The sequence below is a fragment of the Peromyscus leucopus genome, chromosome 15 (assembly GCF_004664715.2).
Source record: "Peromyscus leucopus breed LL Stock chromosome 15, UCI_PerLeu_2.1, whole genome shotgun sequence".
Classification (NCBI taxonomy): domain Eukaryota; kingdom Metazoa; phylum Chordata; class Mammalia; order Rodentia; family Cricetidae; genus Peromyscus; species Peromyscus leucopus.
In genome coordinates, this window is record NC_051076.1 from 58952988 (window position 1) to 58965986 (window position 12999).

Consider the following 12999-nt stretch of genomic DNA (forward strand, 5'->3'; position numbering starts at 1 on the left):
AGCCTCCATCCGGACTGCCCCAGCTTTGTTCACCACCTGCACAGCAGGTGAATTTAGTCTTTCAGGCACTCATAGCTCAGACATTCTGAGGCTCAAAAATTCAATCTTCTCTCCAGATAATATCTAACAAGACTCACCCAGATGGCCCTATTCATTTCTATTATTTTATTCACTTGTGTGCATTTATATGTATACTGGAAACATTGAAAGTCAGTTTTTCCAATTGATATTTTATTAGCTACCTCAGAAGAAACTCAAATGGTGATTCCCCACCCCCATGTATATGGTGAAAGCATAAAAAAAAAAAACCACCATAAAATCTGTATTCATTTACATGGGGCTTGAGCTTTCTCAGTGAAGAGAAACAACCTTGCTGACTAACAGGAAGCAAGTGACCAATAAGCCAAGGTCAATTAAGGAAAGACTAGCGGGATCAAGCATCTTCCTTTGGTGTAGTTCAGATCTTCATGGTGGCAGTGTGCTATTGACAAATGAGAATGATAGTCATTCTTACAGAATGACTCTCTGATAATTTCCAGACCTTGGAAAACCTCCCGAGTGCTGTACAAGTTCTTAGCTGCTCCTCCTTATCCATCTCCTTACCAGTGCTGTTGCAGAATGAGGAGTCAACGGGTCTTCCGTTTTTATCAGAACATGCTATTGCTCGATAGCGCACACCTTCTCCACATTCTTTGTCAGCTCCTGGCATCCACAAGCCTCCTTGCTGAGGATCCCTTTTGCTTTCTGGTAGAATGCAAGCTGACCAGTTTCCATAAGGATGGGACATGAATGCATCACAGGGACATGATTCCATTTCCACCAGAGGGTACAGGGTAGCGTCCTGGCATTTCTCTTTCTTCCTGCTTTTCCCTGTTATAAGACACACAGTGGTGTTAATTTTGTATCTGATGTTCTTTCTGTTAAAAGCCACTCACATTTTTGAATATAAACAACCAGTTGAACATTAAGCATTAAATAAAGTTTCAATCCTTTTTATAATTCTTTTTTTTTTTGCCATGGAAATGGAAATAAATTCTAGGACAATGTAAGCAATATTCTGAGAAACCATGAAATTCAAATTAATTTGAAAAGAAAAGTGAGCTTTGTTTTAAACATGGCACAAAGCATCATGCTTGCTATGCCAGTTCACTCTTTATAAAACTCTTGCTATTTTCTTTTATATTTTTCTCCCACCCCATTACTAACCCAGCAAACCTGACTCAGACAAGATGGGGTATGTTCATGTAATGTCACTGTCACTCTACTTATTTAGCCACAGTTTGGTTACTCTTGTCTTCTTGAATGATTTCCAGGGAAACCAATAAAAGCATAAGTTGTAAGGCCTTTCCTTTTCCTGCAAATAACTACAAATTAATTTCTCCCAAAAGCAAAATTATCTCCTCCACATCATGAGAAACTCAAAATGAAGGTAGAGGTTACATCATGGTATGCACAAAGTGAAACTCATCTTGTTTCCTGAAATCAGACAACTTATAAATGTTAAAATTAGCAATGATTTGAAATAAAAAACCAGAACCCACCTTGTGGTTAGAGAAAAATCAGTCACTTCCATTTGAGAAACCCTTTGAACTTGAGAATCCTGGTGTGACTTCATCTTACCTACTAACTTTGGAGAACTTTTAGCTGTATTCCCATCTTTGAGTAATGACAATGTAGAAACATTTTCAGACCTGTGACTACTTGAATATCATGTTTCCCAATTCCAGCCTGGCCGGAGACTTGATACAACTTCTCTGTCAACATGTTTCCTCTATGTTGTTATAACTTTCCTAGATGAAATCATTTCACCATTTCGTCTCTCATTAGTGAGTCCTTAGCTTGAGTCATCTCTGGTTATACAGATCATAGGCAGCTTTACCAGTCCATTTGTGAGCTTTATGGCTATCTTGCAAATACTTGATATAAGCAGATGTGTGGGCAGTTTTCTCATTGTCACACGGTCTGCCTCATACATGACTCTACAAATGTTGCCTGGTGGGTGATTGACATATGAGCATGTTATTTATGCTTACAAATAATTTGGAAGGATTCCTTTGAAATCTGAATCTCTCTTGCCTGATGTGAACTATACCTTTACCAAGGATTGTTCTACCATGATGTGAACCATGTTTTGGCCTTTTAGGGTGCTGCATTCACTCATGTCTGCCATTAGGGACACTTAGAATCAGTTTGACGAGCACAGATATCATATCATCACTGCCCTGAAAACTTCCTGGCTATGACATTCATCACTACACAGTCCCATTCCTTTCTACCAGCCATGGCTAGAGCTGTACTCCTCACAGGAAATGCTATTGAACTTCATTCATCTCTGTCTCTGCATCTTCCTCTTTGTTTTCAGCCTACTTAGTCTTGGATTCCAAGCCTACTCTGGGCCTTGGCATCGTTTTTTACCAAAATGATAAAACAAAGATGCATGCATTAGAAAGCAATTTCTTGTCTTTCAAATTTGATTGTCAGTGATCTTTCAGAGTGCTGATTACCACCTTACATTTGAGATTTCCTTATATTCCATCATAATACACTCTTTTGTCCCTTACTCCTGTTCTGGGTTCTACCATCCCACCAGCCACATTTCACTATTACAGCTTTACTTGTTTAGTGAATGTTCTCCCTCTGCACTGCACTGGGCTGATGAGTTTCCTCACTGGAACCTGCTAGGTTCTCATCTCTGGGCTCATGTAATAGAGCTTAAATTACTATTTATAATTCCTATGCTCCAAATTATTAATTTTACCCAAGATTTCTTGCTCAAGTCTCTGGACCAGCAGCTAGAAACCTGTACCTAAAACAGTTGTTGAATTCATTGCAGTAAAATTGACCTTAAACTCTGCCTCAGTCTCCCCTGTGTTTGCCAACAATGCTAGGGGGAGATTACAGGGTCACACCTGAATTATTTTGGTACAATCCCTACATAGGACTAATGACAACATTTAGAATAATGTTTCAGGAACCCTTAAGTCATCCTTCCTTTTTTTTTTTCTAGCAGACACCCTTCTATGTGCTCACACCTCTAAGTCTCCAGCTTAATTCTCTCTCTACAGTGGAGCTCAATAGGAGGCGAAAGGGGATGACAAGAAGGAAGACCAGGAAAAAAAAATGTTCATCAACAAAGAAAACAGAAGTTAGCAGGGAACAAACATCCTGTACAAATAGATGCTGCCTCTGATTGTGAGTTCCCTCTTAATTACACGGCCACCCTGTTTGAAGAAGGACTGAAGTGAGTTAATGCGGAAAGGATTCCCCCAATAAGAAACACATTAGTGCCTGGGCTTCACTTTGATTGCATTCTAATCAAAACCAGCACTGACCTTTAGACTCAGACCAAGCAAGACTAAACAAATCAGTCCCCAGCACAAAGGCAAGGACCTTTCCCCTTAAGTCAAACTGTGAGTGATATAGTAATGTGTGTGTTCCTGGATAATGAATTCAATATATCTATCATTTAATAAACAATTGCTTTACTTATCGCTCCGTCTAGAATCTGTAAAGAACAGTTTAGAAACAAATAAGGAACATCCAGAAGGTAAATTAAAAACCCTTAGTAGGAGCTGGAATACAAAAGGTGATATTCTAGATGGCCAATAGTCATCAGAGTGCCTTGTGTTAGAACCTACGTGTTGTGTGTCTGTGTCCCATGGTCTAAGTCATCTGGCTCCTATTGGCATTAATGTTAGAGAATATGCATTAAGATTTCTGCCAAATATCATGGGAGAAAGTCAAAACATGAGAATTAACATCATTATAATAAGCCTTGAAAGTGGGGCAAAACTAAACATTAGTTCTTTAATGTGTCTTTGGCTTTTTGTTTATCAATATTATTCTAAATGGTTCTTTGTTTTTTCATGACTAATGTATTTTATGAAATAGATCCATTGTGTTGTCATCTAGACAGAAGGAGTGCAAAAATCAATTAGCTAGCTAAAACAGTAGCAGGTAGTAAAAGAAACAATAAATCCTGAGCAGCCTTTTAGTATAAGTAATCACTAAGTTTGAATCATAGGATAATTTATAACAGTCTTCAATATGTACTTTTATAGAAAATACATCTTAAAATTCAAATTCATTCAACTTTTAACAATTTACAATATAAATGGTGCTGGCTGTAAAACAGTCCCTCTTATTTTACAGGTGCTAAATATCATTAGCAAACCTTCAAGACCAGGGATAACCCTGGCTACTAACCACAATCTTTCTCACCACTGGAAGTTCTCCTTTACCTCAGAGATGTGAAGCGCTGCTGGATTAATGGCTTCAGACACACTGTGTATGTGCAGGATGGAGCTGGAGACTGGTCTCTAAGTTCAGATTTGGTCTGTCATGTTTGTTTTATCCTATTGGATTGCTTTTTCTATGAGATGTTTTTATCTGAACCATGAAAGCAGTGTTACATATAATTACATATGGACAGTCCTTTTATACAAAGCAGTAAGAACAGAATCCCCTCATTTGCAAATTCTCTTCTGATTATATATTTTTCCTTCACTTGGTGTGTAGATTTCTAGGTGCAGTATGTATGCCGAAATTCTGCAGAAGCTCTAGTCTATCAAGTGAACCAATTTTAGAGAGCTGAATTATTAATGTGATCAGGTAAACAGTGCTCTTGAACAGTGGATCTTGAAACCAAGTGACTTTGAACTGCCCACAAAAACCAATGATCATCTCTTCCAAATCTTCAATGCTGATGCTAATTACATCATCTCAATGATTATTTTGGCTTCTTTTTTTTGATTCTACATTCCCTGAATTTCATTTCCTAGAACACAAATACATACACACTTAAGAGAAATCACATGACATTATCTACACAAACAGTAAATTTTGCAGCAGTTATTTTTATATTGCCAGCAAAAAAAAAATGCTCTAGTGTGCCAACTAAACTCGGATCTGCTTCAATTTCTATTAACCTTTGCAGAAATACACAGTATCTTATTACATTCTGACAGGATGTAATAAGACACAAAAGAATCCGCATGTGTAATTTGACTTTTACTTTATACCATTAAAGTCTGAAAGGGTCAACTTGCTTATCAGGGAATGGCAAATGACAATAATGTCAGTTATTTCACTTCTTTCTAAAAGAAAGAAATAGCAGTGACTGTTTTTAAGCTTGCCAAACTTTTGCTAAGATAACACACCGGGAACTTTGCCATGGGATATGCAAAGTAATTTGTTGCATAAAATTCACCTTATGAGCATAAAGATTATAAAACTATGTAGAAAACTTAATTGACATCAATGGTTCTATCTTCCATTCACCTCACAAATATTAGCCAGGTATCTACTAGGAATTAGCCATTGCTGCAAGTCTTAAGGGTATGTGTACTGTTTATTTTTTTGTTTTTTAGCATTGTTTTAATGTAGATATATGAGTCATAAGGAAAAACATAATCACAGTGCAGAGGAAGGAGAGCGGATCACATTTCTTTCTGTTGGAACTTGTGTTTTACATAAGGTATTCGGAGCAGAGTGCCTTGGCTGAAGCAGCAATGGCAGGCACACCCTACCTGTGAGTTGCCGTCTCCTGATCTGGGTTGCTTCACAGTTCTTGGAGCAGGGTGTAAACTTAGACCAAGGGGTGAAGGTGCAGTCTTCCCGACAGGGAATGGTGCATTCTTGCACCATGGGTGGCATGCCATTCATCTGCTTGAGGCATTCTGTCATTTCTGCAGACTGGTTGTCATCAGAGATGCACGAGACAGCTAGGAAAGAGCACACATTCTATTGTTATCACTTGGATCAAACCAGTGAGGTACTTTTTCTTTGACAAAACAGTAGAAGTCCCCAGTGCTTGAAAATATGTGATTGCATATGGTGTTCAACATAGCTAACCTCACTGCTCCCTGGAAATTAAATTTTTATTGTTGCCATCGGAGGTATTTGAGGATTTAATTGGTTTCATTATTAATCCAAACCTTGCATTGACAGGAACCAAAATAACTTCCAGTAATTTATTGTACTTCCTCCTTAGGAGCATTTGATCCCTAGAGATGGAATAAAAGTAGGGAAGTGTGTCTGTGAAACGAGCTGAGATGAGGGTGAAAAAGGACAAACGCATTGTTAAAAAGTCGTGTGGACATTTGTTGGGCTGGCTTTCTTTTGTTTGGATGGTGGGATGACAGCTAAGGTATGGGAGAAGCTCTGTTGACATCACGGTACTTAAGGAGGAATTTCTGCTAACTCTAAATAAGCTTTTTTCCTTTTATTAATATTTAAGCATCAGTTAGCTTTTTAAATCATTTCTCCAGAATAGTCATAATCTAACCAGATGATTCCCGTGACAAACATCACATCCGTTTCAAGCAGCTTCTCAAAATTTCTCCCACAACCTTTTTCTTTAGAAATGTGTCTAGACATATTATTACTAACAACTATGAGGTAGAATATTTGTGAAATTGTCTTTGATGCTTTGGACTAATGTTTAAAATCCTTGATTAAGAACACTTGACACTTTGACTCACTTGATTAATTATGAACTCTGCAAGACATATAGGGTAGATAGCAACTCTCTTTAGATAAAAACTTCTCAGTCTCAGCACTATTGGAAATTTAGACTGGAAAATTTTTTCTTGTAGGTGCCTGATTGTAAGCTGTATAGCGACTTCCCTGGCCTGTCTACCCATTATCTACTATTAACACATACCACTTCAGGTTGTTACCATCTGAAATGTCCCCAGACAGGCTACTTTTGAACAATTTGTTTCCATGGTTCTGTGCTAGTATACACACTAGTGTCAGCATCTCTGGCAACATAGCTGGGAACACGTTTCTCTCTAAGTCCTCCATATGATTCTGACCCACCATTCACCACTACCCACACTTAGCTATTGGACAGAGTATCTGCTTTGTGAGTTAATTTAATATTTTTTAAACCTTATATGGTGATGATTTCATTTCCTTTGTATAACTAGAGATACTGTTTAGAGCAGTGGTTCTCAACCTTCCTAATGCCATGACCCTCTAATACAGTTCCTCATGTCGGTGCGACCCCCAACCATAAAATTATTTTCATGGCTACTTCATAACAGTAATTTTGCTCTGTTATGAATTGTAATGTAAATATCTGCTATGCAGGATATCTGATATGTGACCCCTAGCCTAGAGGACAATTTTGTTACTTAAGAACATCCATATGGTTTCTTATGAGGACTGAATGTGTACATTCCCATCTCCAGTGTACAAGAATTCCTTTTCCTCTGTCCCCAGTTTCCAGCACTGTAAATGTTTGTTATCTTTTGGTTTTGTATGTTATATTTCGGAGCAATCTTTATAAATACATTTATTGATATGTATTTGTTGCATAGAGTCCTAGGCTTCATTTGAACGTGTTCATATTAGTATAAAATGTATTTTGACACTGAACCATACAATTAGTTTCCCTCCTCCCTTTCTTTCTCCCCTCTCTTTTCCTCCCCCCTTTCTTCCATTCTCCATTCCCTTCCTATCCCTCGTTAGTGCCCTCATTCCCTTAGACAATTACACTTCTATTTTTATGCCATACATGTTTATATATATAATTTTATGTATTTTATAAAATATAGGATCCATCAATAGTAGAAAACACACATCACATTTGTCTTTTTGAATTTGATGTAATTTGGTTAAAATGATAATCTGAAGTTGGGTAAATTTTCCTGTAGATTGGATAAGTTGGTTCTTTATGACAAAATACATAAAATTCTTTTGTGCATATATAACACATCATCTTTTTCATTTAAATTTTTATTTTTTAAGACTTTTATACATCAATATCATATTTATATCATTTTCACCTCTTTCATTCCTTTCCAACTTATCCCATGTCTCACTCCTCTCCCTCTGAAATTCATGACTTTTTCTTCTTTAATGTTGTTATATAACACACATACACACACACACACACACACACACACACATGCATGCACACAACCTATTGAATCTATTTAGTGTTTCTCATTGGTACATGTGTTTGGGCTGACCACTTGAGATTGTATAATTTACTTATTGGGGATCTCATCTCTGGAATAAACAGATCTCCTCCCCTCAGTATCAATTAATTGCTTGTAGCTCTTGATTTAGGAGTGGGGACTTCTTAAAATCCCTCCTTTAAATTGGCATGCCAACTGATCAACTGGTCAACTGGTATTGTTTAGCAATACTGTTGAGATTTCAAGGGCATAGCTTTCCTAAATCAGTAGTATCAATATTGTGAAAATGGCCACCCAACAAAAATCAACCTACAGATTCAATATGATTTCCCCTCAAATTCCTACACAATAATTCATAGAATTGAAAATGTAATCTTCAACAAGAGCTACTAAAAGTGTCATCATCTCCAATTTCAAGTTATATTACAGAGTTATAGTCATAAAAACAGCAGGGAATTGTCATAAACAAGACACACTGACAAGTGTAATAGGATTAAAACATAATTCTGCATGCCCATGAACTCTTTATTTTTAACATAGAAGCCAAACTACACACTGGAGAAGACAGCATCTTCAACAAATAGTGGCAGTTCAACTAGACAGATGTATGTTCTGCTTGTCTTATGATAGCTGTTCTGACTAGGGTGAGATTTCTCTGATGGGTAGTGATGTTGAAGTTTTTTCATGTTTATTGGGTGTTGTATTTTATCTTTTCAGTACTATCAGTTTATTTCTTGAGCTTATTTATTCTATTTTGAGTGTTTTTTCCTGCATGGTTGTATGTGTGTCTTATGACTGGATCTCACAGAGTTCACAAGAGGTTATCAGATTCTCTAGAAATGGAGTTATGGATGGTTGCAGATCACCATGTGTGTTACGGGAACTGAACCTGGAACTTCAGCAAGAGCAACAAGTGCTCTTAACCACCGAGTCATCTCCTCAGCCCCCTTAATTGGGTAGCGTGATTGATTCCCAATATTTAGTTTTTAAATTCTTTGTACATTCTAGGTGTTAATTGTCTGTCAGAAGCTTTCTCCCATCCAGTGGGCTTTTGCTTCACTCCTTCCTTTTCTGTGCAGGAGCTTTTCAACTTCACAGACTCAAATGATCAGGTGTGGGCACGACTTCACAAGTAACTAGAGTCACGTTCAAGAAGCTGGGACCTATTCCTGTATCTTGAAATGATTTCTTGAGTTGTCCTCCCTAACGATTTCAGAATTTTAGATCCGATCTGAAGGCCTTCGATCCAGTGGGAGTTGGTTTGTATAGAGGTGTGAGACAGAAATCTAATTTCATTCTTCCATGTCTGGCTATTCGGTCTCCTCACAAAATCTCTTGAAGAGGTTCTCTTCCTTCACGGTTTTAATTTTTTCACTGGGAAGGTCTTTCATCTCTCTATGTTAACTTCATTTTTAGGTGTTTTATTAGTTCATTTAGGTGTTTCCTAGGGCTGTGATGACTGAGGTTGTCTTCCTGTTCTTGTACTAAAGCATGTTTATCATCGGCATACGGGGTCGGGGGTGGGGGCAACTGATTTTTACTGTTGACTTTATAACTTGTCAAGTTTCTCTGAGTGTTTATCAGCTGTAAGAGTTTTCACATGGAGTCTTTAGGGTCTTTTCTATGTAGGATCATGTCATTTGAAATAAAAAAATATTTTGACATTTTCCTTTCCTAGTCACATCCTTTTAATTTCTCTCTTGTACATTATTGCTCTAGTTAAGATTTCAAGCACGAACTATTTAATAAGGTGGAGGAGTGGACACCCTTTTCCTATTACGATTCTGGTAGAAATGCTTTCAGTCCCTTCCCATTTACCATGTCATTGGCTTTACATTTCTCATATATAGCCTTTACCTTATTGTGATGTGTTCCTTCTATTTTTCATCATTTCAGGGCACTTGTTGTGAAGGGATACTGGATTTTTTTTTTTTTTTTGCAGAAGCCTTTTCCTTGCATATATTGAGATGATTGTGTAATTTCTGCCCTTAAGTCTACTTATATGCTGAAAAATAGTTATTGATTTGCATGTGTTGAACCAATCTTGCACACTTGGGAAGAAATCAACTTGCTCATAATGAATGATATTTTGATGTGTTCTTGAATTTAGTTTGCCAGTATTTCATTTAGACCTTTTGCATCTACCATTATCATGGGAAATGTTCTATAATTTTCTTTTTTGTTATGTTCTCTGATTTTGGAACTGGGGCAATACTGGCTTCATGAAAATAGCTTGGTTGCTTTCTTTCTTTTTCTAATTATGGATTAGTTTGAGGTGCACAGGTGGTAGTCCTTCTTTGAAAATCTGGTGGGAATCACAATAAGTCCATCTGGCCTTGTATAGTTTTTTTTTTTTTTTTTTTTTTTTTTTTTTTTTTTTTTTTTTTTTTTTTTAAGCAGGGAGACTTTTTTTTCTGTTGCTTCAATTTTCTTGTATTTAAGAGATTTGTTTGTTAAGCTGTTTATATTATCCTGGTTTAATTTGTTATGTGCTATATGTCTAGAATTTTACCCATTACTTTTTAATTTTGTGGTTTATTACAATATATTTTAAAGTATATTTGCCATACTGTTAAAAAATCACAGTTGGGGCACTTTTATTACAATTCATTAATAGATGCTATGTGATAAAGTGCAATGATCCCTAAATGCAGGATCAATGCAAGTAAGAACACTATAAACATCTGTAATGCAGGGAGAGTATAAATTCATGCCCCTTTCAGTGTCCTATTCTTATTGTATTCTAAATTTCTTACTTTATTTGGGGCTCAAGAGAGAGCAAGTTTATGTGAATACTACAAATCCTTTTTAGAGCTGGTGCAATCCAAAACCATTTAATGCTCTAAGGCCAAGAAACTAGTCCATATGACAATGGAAACACACAATACTTCCCATTTGTACATCTGCTCTGAAGCAGGTGGAGCTATTCATTCATTTCAATTATTTTTCGTTTTGTTTTTTATCCACATCTTGGTAAAAAAAAAATTCATTGCACATCAAGCCAACATCACCTGCATCTTCTTTGTTGGGAATATCACAGTCAATGACAAATATAGCAAAATACATTATCTAATGTAGGGCACAAACAAATGTTATTTGAATTGCACATTTAGATAACCAATTTTGAGTCAATTTAGAGAACTATGTCCTGCCAAGTTAATTTTTTTCCAAGATGACAATACGCTGAATAACAAGACAAGAAATTTAAATAATTATAAAAAGCACCAGCATCTGAAATATAATCCCTGATGTATATCAATGAGAATTTTGTCAACGACAAGAAAATACTTTATTCCTTTTCTGTAATTTCTCATGAATAAGTTTAGAATTGGGACGCTATAACAAATAAAAACTTACTGATACTTTGATATTTTACAAACCATCTAAATTGGAATGCACTGAATTTGCAAAGTCTATACTAAACTATTACAAAATCGTAAAGGAATGAATAAGGAAGTAAGAAAACCAAGAACCCATGCATGGTGGAAGAGATCATAGACACTGGAGGAGAAATAATGCTACCATTTTGCTAAACTGATAAGTATCCAACTTCCTCTGAAACTGTTATCTTTACACTCACAGCTAAGTATAGCTTTCACCCCTCAACCTAACAGCATTCTTTTTACAACAGAATGAATCTATCGCAGAGAACCATAAGTGGCCTAGATATAGAGAATGAGATGTGGACTGCCCATCCCCAAAGGGGACATCTGTAACATAGCCCTTACACCCAAGGCTGGGAAGATCCTAAGAGACAATTAGGAAGATTGCTAAAAAATATTGTCTTTTGGAATTGACATGGAGGCTACACCCCCAATCTTCTAAGAAAATTATTACCTACACAGCATCACACCAGCCAATGTTCCAGCATAGATGGGCAAAGACACACAAAGTCTCACCCTTACTTATAGAGCTGCTGATTGATGTAAGGAGAGTGAGTTTTCTTCAAGGATAAGTACCCTGATAAGGTCATGATGAAGAAGTCAGCCCCACAACCAAGTATGCAGTGGCAATATTAACTTGACTTATCAGGATGTGTGTGTGTGTGTGTGTGTGTGTGTGTGTGTGTGTGTGCGCGCGCGCGCACACATGTGCCTGTGTGTACATGCAGACACATAAGTACACATATATGTGTATAAATTTGAAAGGTTGATGTTAGGGGACACAAGGGGAGGTGAGAAGGGGAGGAATAGGTGGGTAAGATGAAAATACGTTATATTCATGTATGTAATTCTCAAAAAAAGTAAGAAGAAGGTGGTAAGAAAGATAATCTATAGCATCTGATTGAATTCTCCATGTCACCAAATGGCAAAGGTACAGATATCAACTGCAAACTCAGAGGACTTAGGTCTGTTATTTCACTGTTCTTACTTTAGTCTTATCACCTTTAAAATATGTACAAGACCTTCCATGAAAATAGAGTGGTGAATTCTAAATGATGTCTTACATATACTATAGGCTCAATACATTCTATCATGATTATACTTTAAATGTCTTTTGAATATAAGCAAGCAAATGTGCATGCAACACATATACACGTGTACACACACACACACACACACACACACACACACACACACGCTGTTCTGTTGTGCGATATTTTGTTTGTGTTCTGATGAATAAAGCTTGCCTGGAGATCAGAGGGTGGAGCTAGTCACTATTTAGTCATAGAGGCCAGATGGTGGTGGCTCATGCCTTTAAACCCAGCACTTGGGAGGCTCACACCTTTAAACCCAGCACTTGGTAGGCTCACACCTTTAATCCCAGTAGCTGGGAGGCTCACACCTTTAAATTCCAGTAGTTGGGAGAGGCTCACACCTTTAATCCCAGCATTAGGGAAGCAGAAAGTGGAAGTGACAAGGTGGGGTGGGGACAAGATCTGGGCCTTTTCAGTGGGAGGATCTGGAGAGGTAAAAAGTCACTGGTGGCTGATCCTCTCTGATCTTCCAAGTTATTACCCTGATATTTGACTCCTAGTTTTTATTGATAAGACTAATTAGATTCATGATTCACTGGTCCCCATGCCCTGTTTGTCACCTAGCTGCCCTCACTATCTGAAAGGTAAAGCAGG

The 12999-nt window shown here is 37.1% G+C and overlaps 1 protein-coding gene across 2 annotated transcripts in view; it reads right to left on the reverse strand.

The window, feature by feature from the left end:
• The window catches only part of Thsd7b (thrombospondin type 1 domain containing 7B), an 848740-nt gene that overhangs the window by 235892 nt on the left and 599849 nt on the right, over positions 1-12999 (reverse strand). For both annotated transcript variants that reach the window (XM_028874962.2, XM_028874961.2), the window contains exons 13-14: positions 5529-5723; positions 604-870 (exon numbers count right to left, since the gene is read on the reverse strand). In XM_028874962.2, coding sequence (XP_028730795.1) covers positions 604-870; positions 5529-5723 — 462 coding nt within the window. The remainder of the gene's footprint in view (positions 1-603; positions 871-5528; positions 5724-12999) is intronic.